This window comes from Anomaloglossus baeobatrachus, chromosome 2, assembly GCF_048569485.1.
Source record: "Anomaloglossus baeobatrachus isolate aAnoBae1 chromosome 2, aAnoBae1.hap1, whole genome shotgun sequence".
Classification (NCBI taxonomy): Eukaryota; Metazoa; Chordata; class Amphibia; order Anura; family Aromobatidae; genus Anomaloglossus; species Anomaloglossus baeobatrachus.
Window position 1 is genome coordinate 492,004,854 of NC_134354.1, and position 15,684 is coordinate 492,020,537.

A 15,684-nucleotide genomic window follows, 5' to 3' on the forward strand; every position below is an offset into this window, starting at 1 on the left:
ACAATTGCAATAGTAGAAATTATTTTAAAATTGTGACCATGCTTGCCAAAAAGGGAAATGGTATTTTATAAAAAAAATAAATAAAAAAAACCCCTTCATACTGACTGGCCTCAAGACATGAAGTTATTTGGCATCTATAACTGCCTTCCCCCACAATTGGTTATTGTAGTCCAACGTGTAGAATTTTCCAGGGATAGTGTGTACTTAAGCAGCACTTGAACAAGACAAGTGTGCCTGTTTTTTCTACAGAGTACAGTTGACAAAAAGCGTGCCAATCAACTTGAGAGCAATGGCTTTGCCGGGCGCATTCACCTCTTGCCAGATCTCTTACAGCAAAGCCATTCCTCCTCCACCACCTCTTCCCCATCCTCAAGTCAACCGACACCCACCATGTCCCCACAGACACCCCAGGACAAGTTAACTGCTAATGAGGTATGTCTGACTCTAGCTGGCTGCTTTGATCAGGAGGCATAATTTCCACATTGGATGGTAACACAATCTTTTCATGAGCTTCTGAATAATGCCACCCTAGATTTAGTCCATACACAACTTAACATCACCACTCTATTCACAAGTTGCACCATCATCTGCATGTCTTATTGTTCAATAAATATACATTGCTACACTAAAGGATCATGGGAAATGACACCGCAGTAAAAGTGTTATCCATGCTCTGTCATCCACTACTTTCCCTCATATGTACTTGATTTTTCCTGTGTGTTCAACTATCATAAATATTTGTGTGTCCTTCATATCTACTATTTTACACTATTCGAGAATGCTGATGTATTGGCGATGGAGTGTGCAGAACAGTAGCAATTTGACATTTCACGTTGTGGTTTAAGGACGCAATCTGGGTTTTATGTTTACATCCCTCCACCCACCCCACCCCTACATGATTGCCTGATCACACTCTGCACGTATTATATACTGTGTACTTGTGTCTTTAGACACCATTAGAATTCCAGCTTTCACTCTGCTTCTTTTTCCTCTATGCTCGGCTATGAATCCCATGATGCATCAGCACAGCATCACACACAAACTAGAGCCAGTACCAAGTCTGCCTGCAGTGGTGGCAAAGGTTATCATCTCCTCTATACTCTTCTAAATGAGCGAATAGCTCAATATGCTGTCATCTTCTATATTATAATTGCGTGACACTAGCTGCGTTCTAGTCGTCATCAAATTTTCACCAACCTGGAGAAAGTGTAGTACAATCCATGTAATTTCATCATACAGGAAGCTATGCTACCTGCTACCGGTTACGCTGACACCCCCCAGGAGAGAATAAAGCCATATAATTCTTAGGCGGTCACCATGTGATCACGTGACCTTATTGCCAAGATGTGTACCCTGAGTTTTCAGTTAGAAGCTAACAACTACATAAGATAAAGCTAACTGAATTATAGTGAAATCTATATTTATAGGATGACTATTGACAGAATGGATTAAAAAACAAAAGCAGGGTGCCATTTAGAAGGGTTATTTTCTTGTTAAGAAGTTATCACCTACCCTATGGATTGTCAATCATTTCCTAACTGCTGGAACCCCCACTGATTCCAAAAAAAGTAGGCTCTGAAAAGCCTCATTTGCATTGCTGCCATGCTCACTGATGGGAGTGCCATAGACTAGCCAAGTGCAGCACTCTATCTATGACCACCCCAACAGTGTGGATGATCGATCTCCGCTCCATCACACAATTTTCAGTATCGATGGGTGTCCCAGCACTCATGTTCTCAATGATCAGGAAGTTATCCAATATGCTATGGATATGGGATAACTTCTAACCTTGTGAATCTCCTTTTTTTGGGAACTGTCTTAATACAATAGTTGGTAGATGTGACCGTCAAAAACTCTATATAAAGTAAGCCTACAACTAGCATTCTAAAATATAAGAAATCAAAATGCTTTTTTTGGGACTGGTAAATCTTTAAGTATTCTATGGTGGATAATCTTCTACCATTTAATCAAAATCTATGTGTGGCAGAAAAAAAATAACTGAGCAGATTAGACCTCCATTAAAGCATTAAGCATCAAATCTTTGTTTTTACATTCCAAGCCAAAGTACAAGCAACAAAGAAGTACAAGCAAATGAGCGGCCCATAAACTAACTCTGAAATCAAATTTGTGCTTATAAATGTCTTTTGAAGTACTCAGGAAAATGAAAGACCCAGTGTGTGCAAGATGTCACATCTTCTCATACTCTAATGCGACTTTCTTTCTTTGTCGCTCCATTGGGAGACCCAGACAATTGGGTGTATAGCTATTGCCTCTGGAGGCCACACAAAGTATTACACTTAAAAGTGTAAGGCCCCTCCCCTTCTGGCTATACACCCCCAGTGGGATCACTGGCTCACCAGTTTTGTGCTTTGTGCGAAGGAGGCAACACATCCACGCATAGCTCCACTTTTTAGTCAGCAGCAGCTGCTGACTATGTCGGATGGAAGAAAAGAGGACACATATAGTGTCCCCAGCATGCTCCCTTCTCACCCCACTGTATGTCGGAGGTGTTTGTAAGGTTGAGGTACCCATTGCGGGTACGGCGGCAGGAGCCCACATGCTGATTCCTTCCCCATCCCTTTTTACAGGGCTCTGGGTGAAGTGGGATTTACCGGTCTCCAGGCACTGAGACCGTGCTCCATCTACAGCCCCTGGAGAAGATGCTGGATGGAGCGGAGTACATCAGGGACATGGCCCTGCTTCCTCAAGGTACTCTGTGTCCCCGTGCATTTGGCGCTCACACCGCAGCATGCTGGGTGTTGTAGTGCGCCGGGGGACATCAGCGCTGCGGCGCCTGTGCCATAGCCTCATTCAGCTTAGCTGAAGCAGGCACACTATTGGGACACGGTCGCGCCGGCCGCTGGGACTGCGGCACGGCTGGCACTTGTAGTGCGCCGGGGACTTCAGCGCGGCCTGCGCTTTTACGGCGGCCGCGCTGATAACTACAGTCCCCGGCTTTTGCGGCCTGCTTCCGTTCGTTCCCGCCCCCAGACCTGCCAGTCAGGAGAGGGGCGGGACGCTGCCCACGTCTAGGACTCGGGCGCGCCGGCCGCTGGAACAGCGGCGCGGCTGGCACTTGTAGTGCGCCGGGGACTTCAGCGCGGCCCGCGCTTTTACGGCGGCCGCGCTGATAACTCGAGTCCCCGGCTTTTGCGGCCTGCTTTAGTTCGTTCCCGCCCCCAGACCTGCCAGTCAGGAGAGGGGCGGGACGCTGGCCACTTCTAGGGCGGTCGCGCCGGCCGCTGGGACTGCGGCGCGGCTGGCACTTGTGGTGCGCCGGGGACTTCAGCGCGGCCCGCGCTTTTACGGCGGCCGCGCTGTTAACTCGAGTCCCCGGCTTCTGGGCCTAGTCTCCCTTCGTTACCGCCCACAGCCCTGACAGTCAGGGTAGGGGCGTGACGCTGCATAGAGCAGAGCTGAGAGCTGGAGTATGTTTTGCATACTCCACCCCTCTCACTGTGTGCAATTCCCGCACTTTCTCAGGCACGCCCACGGCTTCCTTCTCTACAAGGACACCGGCAGCCATTAGTGTCAGTTTCTGTACGATACAGAGACAAGTGTGGAAGACCCTGGCATTCTGATAGTCACACAATCGCTGTAACAGGCGTTAAGCAGCACCTGTGGTGCTACCCCACTAGTGCAGAAGTGCACTTATAGATATGCTTGTACTATATACATTGCACTGTTTGGTCGCACGTTGTATATACCCTCCTGGATTATGCGGAGGAGTTATCAGCATATTCTCTGTGTAAAACAAAGGTGCAGAACCACATGTTTTTCTATACAGCTGGTACAGCATGTACGGCTATACGGCCGGCTGGTACATAGACTCCCATTGTATGCACTAATGGCCAGGGGATGAGGACGGTGTCTGCAGTATTTACTGACAGTTTTTCTGAGACTATGGCTATGATACTAGAAGCCTAGCAGTCCGGACATGTCTCTCACAATATGGGCACTGTTGAATCATTGATCCATGGCCCCCCTCAGTGTGAATAACTAACAGCTCCGGGAATGTCACACGCATCCCAGAGTCACGGCTCTGCACGGACGTCAGTCCCAGACAGCCTAAGTGGGCTCGCTATGAGCGGCCTCGGTTTCATCAGGGTCCTAACAGAAGGACTCGCTGTGTAATGAGGCGGAAGTAGCGGCTCAGGATTCTGATCCTGAGACCGCTCTCAATCTGGATACACCTGATTGTGACGCCATAGTAAATAATCTTATAGCGTCCATCTATAGAATGTGGGTTATTTCTCACAACTCCTCCAGTGGAGGAGTCAGCTTCACGTATTTTTCTGGACCACTCTGCCTTCAGAGAGGCAGTCCAGGAACACCACGCTTATCCAGATATGCGCTTCTCCAAACGGCTTAGGATACACGCTATCCCTGTCCCCTGACTTGGTCAAGGACTGGACCCAATGTCCCGAGCGGCATCCTCCAATCTCCAGGCTTGTAGCTAGATCCATAGTTGCAGTGGGAGATGGAACTGCAAACTCAAAGATGCCACTGACAGACAGATGGATCTCTGGTCGAAAGCCATCTATGAGGCTGTCGGCGCACCGTTGGCTCCGGCATTCTCTCCCTTGGGGCACTCCAAGCTATTTCAGCTTGTCTTACACAGATTGACACGGTTACACGTACATCTGTGCCGCAGGTGGCATCCTTAACCTCTCAAATGTCTGCATTTGTTTCTTACGCGATTCAGGTTGTCCTGGACTCTGCGAACCGTGCGGCGGTAGCCTCCGCTACTCCGTGTTTTTAAGCAGAGCCTGGTCTGCTCGTTAAGTGAATGGAAGGCAGATTCTGCTTCCAAAAAAGGTTGTCTAACCAGTTGCCTTTTTCTGCTGACCGACTGTTTGGTGAGCGTTGGATGTAACCATCAAACAGTCCAGGGGTAAGGATTCATCCTTTCCTCAGCCCGGACACAACAAACCCCAACAGAGCAAGAGGCAGTCGGGGTTTTCGGCCTTTTCGAGGCTCGGGCAGGTCCCATTTTTCCTCGTCCAAGGTGGACTCAAAAGGATCAGAGGAGCTAAGATTCTTAGCGGGCTCAGTCTCGCCCAAAAAAGCGACAGTCGGAAAACCCGCTTCCAAGGCGGCTTCCTCATGACTTGCGGCCTCGGTCCGTAGCAGGCTCTCCCGCCTTGGCGATATTTAGCTGCCATAGGTCAATGACCATTGAGTGTGAGACATTCTGTCTCACGGGTACAGGATAGAGATCACTTCTCGTCCTCCAACTCGATTCTTCAGAATTTCTCCACCTCCCGGCCGGGCCGCTGCTCTTCTGCAAACAGGGTGCACTCTATAGGCAGAAAGAGTGATGACCCCCGTTCCTCTTCAGGAACAAGGTCACGGTTTTTACCCCAAATTCTTTGCGGTACCTATAACAACGGGCCGTTCCGTCCCGTTCTGGATCTAAAAATGCTCAGCAAGCTCGTGGACACCAGGCGGTTCCGGATGGAATCCCTCCGCCATGTCATCGCCTCAAGGTCCCAAGGATATTTCCTAGCATCATTAGGCATCAAGGATGCTTATCCACACGTGCCGATTGATCCAGAGCACTAGCGTTTCTACGCTTCGTTATAGGAGACGAACACCCTCTGTTCGTAGCTCTACCTTCCGGCTAGCGACAGTCCAACTGGTCTTCGCCAAGGTCAGGGCAGCAGTAGTCACAGTCCTGCACTCTCAGGGTCACTCTGTGGTCCCGTATTTAGACGATCTACTTGTCAAGGCACTCTCTTAGGAAACATGCCAACACTGCCCGAACGTTGCGCTGGAGACTCTCTAGAGTTTTGGGTGGATCATCAACTTTTTAAAGTCAGATCCGACCCCGACCCTATCGATAACATATCTAGGCATAGAGTTTCTTACTCTCTCAGCGATAGTGAAGCTGCCGCTAGACAAACAGCATTCACTACGGGCTGCAAGCTCTTCTTTAAGAACCAGTCGCACACATTGACACGCCTCATGCACTTCCTACGTAAGATGGTAGCAATGGAGGCAGTTCCTTTCGCGCAGTTTTACTGCGTCCACTACAATGGGACATTCTCCGCCAATGGGACGAGGAGTCGACGTCCCTCAACAGAGTCGTCGTTCTTCTCAGGCGGCCAAGGAATCTCTACGGTGGTGGCTTCTTCTCACCTCTTGGTAAAAAAGAAGGTCCTTCCTATCCCCGTCCTGGGCGATAGTTACGACAGACGCGAGTCTATCAGGGTGGGGAGCAGTTTTTCTCCACTACAGCGCTCAGGGTACGTGGACTCAGCAAGAGTCCACTCTTCAGATCAATGTTCTTGAACACAGAGCAGTGTATCTTGCCCTACAATCCTTCCAACAGCGGCTGGAAAGCAAGCATATCCGACTTCAGTCGGACAGCTCCACAGCGGTGGCATACATCAACCACCAAGGAAGAACGCGCAACCGGCAAGCCTTCCAGGAAGTCCGGCAGGTTCTGATGTGGGTGGAAGACACGGCATCCACCATATCCACAATTCATCCCAAGTGTGGAAACTAGGAAGCTGACTTCCTAAGTCGCTGAGGTGTGGCCGAAAGAGTATGGTCTCCTCACCCGGACGGGTTTCAGGAGATCTGGCGCCGCTGACAGAGGCCGGACGTCGATCTAATGGCGTCACGGCACAACAACAATGTGCCAGCTTCATGGCACGGTTTCACAATCATCGAGCTCTGGCGGCAAACGCCTTAGTTCAGCATTGGTCGCAGTTCCAGCTACCTTAGGTGCCACCTCTGGCATTGTTGCCCAGAGTACTGCGCTAGATCAAGACCGACTGCGGCCGCGCCATCCTCGTCGCTACAAATTGGCCGAGGATGTGTGGTACTCGGTTTTGTGGTGCCTCACGGTAGGCTAACCGGGGGCACTACCAGACCAATCAGACTGGCTGTCTCAAGGGCCATTCTTCCATTTGGATTCTACGGCCCTCAACCGGATGGTGTGGCATTGAGTCCTGGAACCTAGTGTCGTCAGGATTACCTCAGGACGTGGTTGCCACCATGAGACAGGCTAGCATACCAACGTCCGCCAAGATTGACCACAGGACGTGGAAGATGTTCTTATCTCGGTGCTCGGCGCAGGGTGTTTCTCCCTGGCCGGTTGCATCGTCTATGTTTCCTTCCTTCCTGCAATCTAGGTAGGAAAATGGGTTGTCGCTCAGTTCCCTTTAGGGACAAGTCTCAGCGCTATCTGTATTTTTTCAGAAACGACGACTTCCTCAGGTACGCACGTTCCTACGGGGAGTTTGTCTTCTCAGCACTCCGTACAAGCGGCCGTTAGAGCCCTGAGATCTGAACAAGGTTCTAATTGCTCTCCAGATGCCGCCTTTCGAGCCTTTGAAGGATGTCTCCCTTCCCGTTTTTCACGGGAAGTGGCCTTCTAGTAACGGTCTCGTCTCTTAGGAGAGTTTCCGAGCTAGCAACGCTCTCATACAAACTCCCTTCCTGGTCCTTCACCAGGACAGGGTAGTTCTGCGTCCGGTTCCGGAATTTCTCCCTAAGGTGGTATCCCATTTTCATATCAATCAGGATATCACCTCACCTTCTTTGTGTCCTCGTCCAGTCCATCAATTTCAGAAAGATTTGCATCTGTTGGTTCTGGTGAGAGCACTCAGGTTCTACTTCCCGCATGGCGCTCCTGCGCCACCCGGATGCACTCTTTGTCCTTGTCGCTGGTCGGCGTAAACAGTCGCAAGCTTCCAGATCCACCCTTGCTCGGGGGCTCGAGGCACCAATTCTTGAAACCTACAGTTCTACTGGGCTTCTGGTTCTCTCAAGGCCGAAGGCCCATTCTACCAGAGCCGTGGGTGCATCCTGGGCATTACGGCACCAGGCTACGGCTCAGCAGGTGTGTCAGGCACCCACCTGGTCGAGTCTACTTACTTTTACCAAGCATTATCAGATGCATACCTACGCTTCGGCAGACGCCAGCCTAGGTAGATAAGTCATTCAGGCGGCGGTTGGCCACCTGTAGGAGAGGGCCGTTTGACGGCCCTATCATGAGGTATTCTTTTACCCACCCAGGGATTGCTTTTGGACATCCCAATTGTCTGGGTCTCCCAATGGAGCGACAAAGAAGAAGGGAATTTTGTTTACTTACCGTAAATTCCTTTTCTTCTAGCTCCAATTGGGAGACCCAGCACCCGCCCTGTTTTCTCGGGGTTTTTCTGTTTTTTCGGGTACACATGTTGTTCATGTGGTATGGTTCAGTTCTCCGATGTTTCCTCGGATTGAATTGGTCTTTAAACCAGTTATTGGCTTTCCTCCTTCTTGCTTTGGCACTAAAACTGGTGAGCCAGTGATCCCACTGGGGGTGTATAGCCAGAAGGGGAGGGGCCTTACACTTTTAAGTGTAATACTTTGTGTGGCCTCCAGAGGCAATAGCTATACACCCAATTGTCTGGGTCTCCCAATTGGAGCTAGAAGAAAAGGAATTTACGGTAAGTAAACAAAATTCCCTTCTTTTCGCTCCTAATTGGGAGACCCAGACAATTGGGTGTATAGCTATTGCCTCTGGAGGCCACACAAAGTATTACACTTAAAAGTGTAAGGCCCCTCCCCTTCTGGCTATACACCCCCAGTGGGATCACTGGCTCACCAGTTTTGTGCTTTGTGCGAAGGAGGCAACACATCCACGCATAGCTCCACTTTTTAGTCAGCAGCAGCTGCTGACTATGTCGGATGGAAGAAAAGAGGGCCCATACTAAGGGCTCCCAGCATGCTCCCTTCTCACCCCACTTTTGTCGGAGGTGTTTGTAAGGTTGAGGTACCCATTGCGGGTACGGCGGCAGGAGCCCACATGCTGATTCCTTCCCCATCCCTTTTTACAGGGCTCTGGGTGAAGTGGGATTTACCGGTCTCCAGGCACTGAGACCGTGCTCCATCTACAGCCCCTGGAGAAGATGCTGGATGGAGCGGAGTACATCAGGGACATGGCCCTGCTTCCTCAAGGTACTCTGTGTCCCCGTGCATTTGGCGCTCACACCGCAGCATGCTGGGTGTTGTAGTGCGCCGGGGGGCATCAGCGCTGCGGCGCCTGTGCCATGGCCTCATTCAGCTTCGCTGAAGCAGGCTCACTTATGGGAATTGGTCGCGCCGGCCGCTGGGACTGCGGCGCGGCTGGCACTTGTAGTGCGCCGGGGACTTCAGCGCGGCCTGCGCTTTTACGGCGGCCGCGCTGATAACTAGAGTCCCCGGCTTTTGCGGCCTGCTTCCGTTCGTTCCCGCCCCCAGACCTGCCAGTCAGGAGAGGGGCGGGACGCTGGCCACTTCTAGGAATCGGTCGCGCCGGCCGCTGGGACTGCGGCGCGGCTGACACTTGTGGTGCGCCGGGGACTTCAGCGCGGCCCGCGCTTTTACGGCGGCCGCGCTGATAACTAGAGTCCCCGGCTTTTGCGGCCTGCTTCCGTTCGTTCCCGCCCCCAGACCTGCCAGTCAGGAGAGGGGCGGGACGCTGGCCACTTCTAGGAATCGGTCGCGGCCGCTGGGACTGCGGCGCGGCTGGCACTTGTGGTGCGCCGGGGACTTCAGCGCGGCCCGCGCTTTTACGGCGGCCGCGCTGTTAACTCGAGTCCCCGGCTTCTGGGCCTAGTCTCCCTTCGTTACCGCCCACAGCCCTGACAGTCAGGGTAGGGGCGTGACGCTGCATAGCACAGCAGCGCTGAGAGCTGGAGTATGTTTTGCATACTCCACCCCTCTCACTGTGTGCACTGTGAATCCGGATTCCCGCACTTTCTCAGGCACGCCCACGGCTTCCTTCTCTACAAGGACGCCGGCAGCCATTAGTGTCAGTTTCTGTACGATACAGAGACAAGTGTGGAAGACCCTGGCATTCTGATAGTCACACAATCGCTGCAACAGGCGTTAAGCAGCACCTGTGGTGCTAACCCCACTAGTGCAGAAGTGCACTTATAGATATGCTTGTACTATATACATTGCACTGTTTGGTCGCACGTTGTATATACCCTCCTGGATTATGCGGAGGAGTTATCAGCATATTCTCTGTGTAAAACAAAGGTGCAGAACCACATGTTTTTCTATACCGCTGGTACAGCATGTACGGCTATACGGCCGGCAGGTTACATAGACTCCCATTGTATGCACTAATGGCCAGGGGATGAGGACGGTGTCTGCAGTATTTACTGACAGTTTTTCTGAGACTATGGCTATGATACTAGAAGCCTAGCAGTCCGGACATGTCTCTCACAATATGGGCACTGTTGAATCATTGATCCATGGCCCCCCTCAGTGTGAACAACTAACAGCTCCGGGAATGTCACACGCATCCCAGAGTCACGGCTCTGCACGGACGTCAGTCCCAGACAGCCTAAGCGGGCTCACTATGAGCGGCCTCGGTTTCATCAGGGTCCTAGCAGAAGGACTCGCTGTGTAATGAGGCGGAAGTAGCGGCTCAGGATTCTGATCCTGAGACCGCTCTCAATCTGGATACACCTGATCGTGACGCCATAGTAAATAATCTTATAGCGTCCATCTATAGAATGTGGGTTATTTCTCACAGCTCCTCCAGTGGAGGAGTCAGCTTCACGTATTTTTCTGGACCACTCTGCCTTCAGAGAGGCAGTCCAGGAACACCACGCTTATCCAGATATGCGCTTCTCCAAACGGCTTAGGATACACGTTATCCCTGTCCCCTGACTTGGTCAGGGACTGGACCCAGTGTCCCAAGCGGCATCCTCCAATCTCCAGGCTTGTAGCTAGATCCATAGTTTCAGTGGGAGATGGAACTGCTGTTGGCTCCGGCATTCTCTCCCTTGGGGCACTCCAAGCTATTTCAGCTTGTCTTACACAGATTGACACGGTTACACGTACATCTGTGCCGCAGGTGGCATCCTTAACCTCTCAAATGTCTGCATTTGTTTCTTACGCGATTCAGGTTCTCCTGGACTCTGCGAACCGTGCGGCGGTAGCCTCCGCTACTCCGTGTTTTTAAGCAGAGCCTGGTCTGCTCGTTAAGTGAATGGAAGGCAGATTCTGCTTCCAAAAAAGGTTGCCTAACCAGTTGCCTTTTTCTGCTGACCGACTGTTTGGTGAATGTAACCATTAAACAGTCCAGGGGTAAGGATTCATCCTTTCCTCAGCCCGGACACAACAAACCCCAACAGAGCAAGAGGCAGTCGGGGTTTTCGGCCTTTTCGAGGCTCGGGCAGGTCCCTTTTTTCCTCGTCCAATGTGGACTCAAAAGGATCAGAGGAGCTCAGATTCTTAGCGGGCTCAGTCACGCCCAAAAAAGCGACAGTCTGAAAACCCGCTTCCAAGGCGGCTTCCTCATGACTTGCGGCCTCGGTCGGTAGCAGGCTCTCCCGCCTTGGCGATATTTAGCTGCCATAGGTCAATGACCATTGAGTGTGAGACATTCTGTCTCACGGGTACAGGATAGAGCTCACTTCTCGTCCTCCAACTCGATTCTTCAGAATTTCTCCACCTCCCGGCCGAGCCGCTGCTCTTCTGCAAACAGGGTGCACTCTATAGGCAGAAAGAGTGATGACCCCCGTTCCTCTTCAGGAACAAGGTCACGGTTTTTACCCCAAATTCTTTGCGGTACCTATAACAACGGGCCGTTCCGTCCCGTTCTGGATCTAAAAATGCTCAGCAAGCTCGGGGACACCAGGCGGTTCCGGATGGAATCCCTCCGCCATGTCATCGCCTCAAGGTCCCAAGGATATTTCCTAGCATCATTAGGCATCAAGGATGCTTATCCACACGTGCCGATTGATCCAGAGCACCAGCGTTTCTACGCTTCGTTATAGGAGACGAACACCTTCTGTTCGTAGCTCTACCTTCCGGCTAGCGACAGTCCCACTGGTCTTCGCCAAGGTCAGGGCAGCAGTAGTCACAGTCCTGCACTCTCAGGGTCACTCTGTGATCCCGTATTTAGACGATCTACTTGTCAAGGCACTCTCTTAGGAAACATGCCAACACTGCCCGAACGTTGCGCTGGAGACTCTCTAAAGTTTTGGGTGGATCATCAACTTTTTAAAGTCAGATCCGACCCCGACCCTATCGATAACATATCTAGGCATAGAGTTTCTTACTCTCTCAGCGATAGTGAAGCTTCCGCTAGACAAACAGCATTCACTACGGGCTGCAAGCTCTTCTTTAAGAACCAGTCGCACACATTGAGACGCCTCATGCACTTCCTACGTAAGATGGTAGCAATGGAGGCAGTTCCTTTCGCGCAGTTTTACTGCGTCCACTACAATGGGACATTCTCCGCCAATGGGACGAGGAGTCGACGTCCCTCAACAGAGTCGTCGTTCTTTCTCAGGCGGCCAAGGAATCTCTACGGTGGTGGCTTCTTCCCACCTCTTGGTCAAAAAGAAGGTCCTTCCTATCCCCATCCTGGGCGATAGTTACGACAGACGCGAGTCTATCAGGGTGGGGAGCAGTTTTTCTCCACTACAGCGCTCAGGGTACGTGGACTCAGCAAGAGTCCACCCTTCAGATCAATGTTCTTGAACACAGAGCAGTGTATCTTGCCCTACAAACCTTCCAACAGCGGCTGGAAAGCAAGCATATCCGACTTCAGTCGGACAGCTCCACAGCGGTGGCATACATCAACCACCAAGGAAGAACGCGCAACCGGCAAGCCTTCCAGGAAGTCCGGCAGGTTCTGATGTGGGTGGAAGACACGGCATCCACCATATCCACAATTCACATCCCAAGTGTGCAAACTAGGAAGCTGACTTCCTAAGTCGCTGAGGTGTGGCCGAAAGAGTATGGTCTCCTCACCCGGACGGGTTTCAGGAGATCTGGCGCCGCTGACAGAGGCCGGACGTCGATCTAATGGCGTCACGGCACAACAACAATGTGCCAGCTTCATGGCACGGTTTCACAATCATCGAGCTCTGGCGGCAAACGCCTTAGTTCAGCATTGGTCGCAGTTCCAGCTACCTTAGGTGCCACCTCTGGCATTGTTGCCCAGAGTACTGCGCTAGATCAAGACCGACTGCGGCCGCGCCATCCTCGTCGCTACAGATTGGCCGAGGATGTTGTGGTACTCGGTTCTGTGGTGCCTCACGGTAGGCTAACCGGGGGCACTACCAGACCAATCAGACTGGCTGTCTCAAGGGCCATTCTTCCATTTGAATTCTACGGCCCTCAACCGGATGGTGTGGCATTGAGTCCTGGAACCTAGTGTCGTCAGGATTACCTCAGGACGTGGTTGCCACCATGAGACAGGCTAGCATACCAACGTCCGCCAAGATTGACCACAGGACGTGGAAGATATTCTTATCTCGGTGCTCGGCGCAGGGTGTTTCTCCCTGGCCGGTTGCATCGTCTATGTTTCCTTCCTTCCTGCAATCTAGGTAGGAAAATGGGTTGTCGCTCAGTTCCCTTTAGGGACAAGTCTCAGCGCTATCTGTATTTTTTCAGAAACGACGACTTCCTCAGGTACGCACGTTCCTACGGGGAGTTTGTCTTCTCAGCACTCCGTACAAGCGGCCGTTAGAGCCCTGAGATCTGAACAAGGTTCTAATTGCTCTCCAGATGCCGCCTTTCGAGCCTTTGAAGGATGTCTCCCTTCCCGCTTTTCACGGGAAGTGGCCTTCTAGTAACGGTCTCGTCTCTTAGGAGAGTTTCCGAGCTAGCAACGCTCTCATACAAACTCCCTTCCTGGTCCTTCACCAGGACAGGGTAGTTCTGCGTCCGGTTCCGGAATTTCTCCCTAAGGTGGTATCCCACTTTCATATCAATCAGGATATCACCTCACCTTCTTTGTGTCCTCGTCCAGTCCATCAATTTCAGAAAGATTTGCATCTGTTGGTTCTGGTGAGAGCACTCAGGTTCTACTTCCCGCATGGCGCTCCTGCGCCACCCGGATGCACTCTTTGTCCTTGTCGCTGGTCGGCGTAAACAGTCGCAAGCTTCCAAATCCACCCTTGCTCGGGGGATCGAGGAACCAATTCTTGAAACCTACAGTTCTACTGGGCTTCTGGTTCTCTCAAGGCCGAAGGCCCATTCTACCAGAGCCGTGGGTGCATCCTGGACATTACGGCACCAGGCTACGGCTCAGCAGGTGTGTCAGGCACCTACCTGATTGGGTCTGCATACTTTTACCAAGCATTTTCAGGTGCATACCTACGCTTCGGCAGACGCCAGCCTAGGTAGATAAGTCCTTCAGGCGGCAATTGCCCACCTGTAGGAAAGGGCTGTTTGACGGCCCTATCACGAGGTATTCTTTTACCCACCCAGGGACTGCTTTTGGACGTCCCAATTGTCTGGGTCTCCCAATTAGGAGCGAAAAAGAAGAAGGGAATTTTGTTTACTTACCGTAAATTCCTTTTCTTCTAGCTCCAATTGGGAGACCCAGCACCCGCCCTGTTTTCTCTGGGTTTTTCTGTTTTTTCGGGTACACATGTTGTTCATGTGGTATGGTTCAGTTCTCCGATGTTTCCTCGGATTGAATTGGTCTTTAAACCAGTTATTGGCTTTCCTCCTTCTTGCTTTGGCACTAAAACTGGTGAGCCAGTGATCCCACTGGGGGTGTATAGCCAGAAGGGGAGGGGCCTTACACTTTTAAGTGTAATACTTTGTGTGGCCTCCAGAGGCAATAGCTATACACCCAATTGTCTGGGTCTCCCAATTGGAGCTAGAAGAAAAGGAATTTACGGTAAGTAAACAAAATTCCCTTCTTTTTCTTTTTTAACATGCACAAAGTTTTAATTTCACATTAAAACTACATGAATCTCACACCAGTCCTTTAAATAGTATCATAAACAGGGAGAGCAATATGGGTGTAAGTCGTGCTAAAACCACAGGATCCAGAAGATTTTAAATAAATCCCTTTATTTTCATAAGTCTATGTGTTTCAGAGCTATAACCATCTCCTTCTTCAGGACAAGGGAAATCATACCTGGGTATGATTTTCCTTGTCCTGAAGGAGATGGTTATATCTCTGAAGCGCATAGACTTATGAAAATAAAGGGATTTATTTAAAATCTTCTGGATCCTTTGGTTTTAGCGCGGCTTACACCCATATTGCTCTCCCTGTTTGATACTATTTACTTTCGGGACCGCTGCTGACCACCACCGTTACTTGTGCAGAAAGGAGTTGTGACTGGCACAACCCCACCAGGTGAGTGCGTTTTCAGCACTAGACAAAAACCCTATACCGGGTAAGACCCTATTTTGCGCTTTCTTTATCGTTCCTATGGGAGACCCAGACCATGGGTGTTTAGCTTCTGCCTCCGGAGGACACACAAAGTACTACACTTAAAAGTGTAGCTCCTCCCTCTGAGCTTATACACCCCCTGGAGAACCAGATCTAGCCAGTTTATCGCTTTGTGTCAGGAGGCATACATCCACACATGCATTCTCATCTGATTTTTTTTGATTTTTGGAAAGAGTTTGAAGAAAAGCGGGTCCAAGTCTGGACTCCCGGCATGTCCCTTCTCACCCCACTGTGTCGGCGGTGCTGTTAAGGTTGATTTCCAAGGCTGGAGCCTTACATGCCGCGCTCTTTCACCATCCCTCCTGGGCTCTGGCTTGAAGTGGGAGCCAGCACGGTCTCCATGCTTGGCAGGAGACCGGTCTCCATCCGCAGCCCTTCAGGACCCTGCCGGACCGGAGCACTCATCCCCAGGAACTTGGAACCCTGCGTCTCAGCAAGCTAAGTACCTGAGACGTTTATATATGGGGGTCCCTGTACTTTATTGTTGT

The 15,684-nt window shown here is 51.1% G+C and overlaps 1 protein-coding gene across 4 annotated transcripts in view; it reads left to right on the forward strand.

The window, feature by feature from the left end:
* The window catches only part of MAP4K4 (mitogen-activated protein kinase kinase kinase kinase 4), a 289,343-nt gene that overhangs the window by 226,643 nt on the left and 47,016 nt on the right, over window positions 1-15,684 (forward strand). For 2 of the 4 annotated variants that reach the window (XM_075336472.1, XM_075336474.1), the window contains one exon: window positions 250-432. The exons of the other annotated variants lie outside the window; for them this stretch is intronic. In XM_075336472.1, coding sequence (XP_075192587.1) covers window positions 250-432 — 183 coding nt within the window. The remainder of the gene's footprint in view (window positions 1-249; window positions 433-15,684) is intronic. 4 annotated transcript variants of the gene reach the window in all.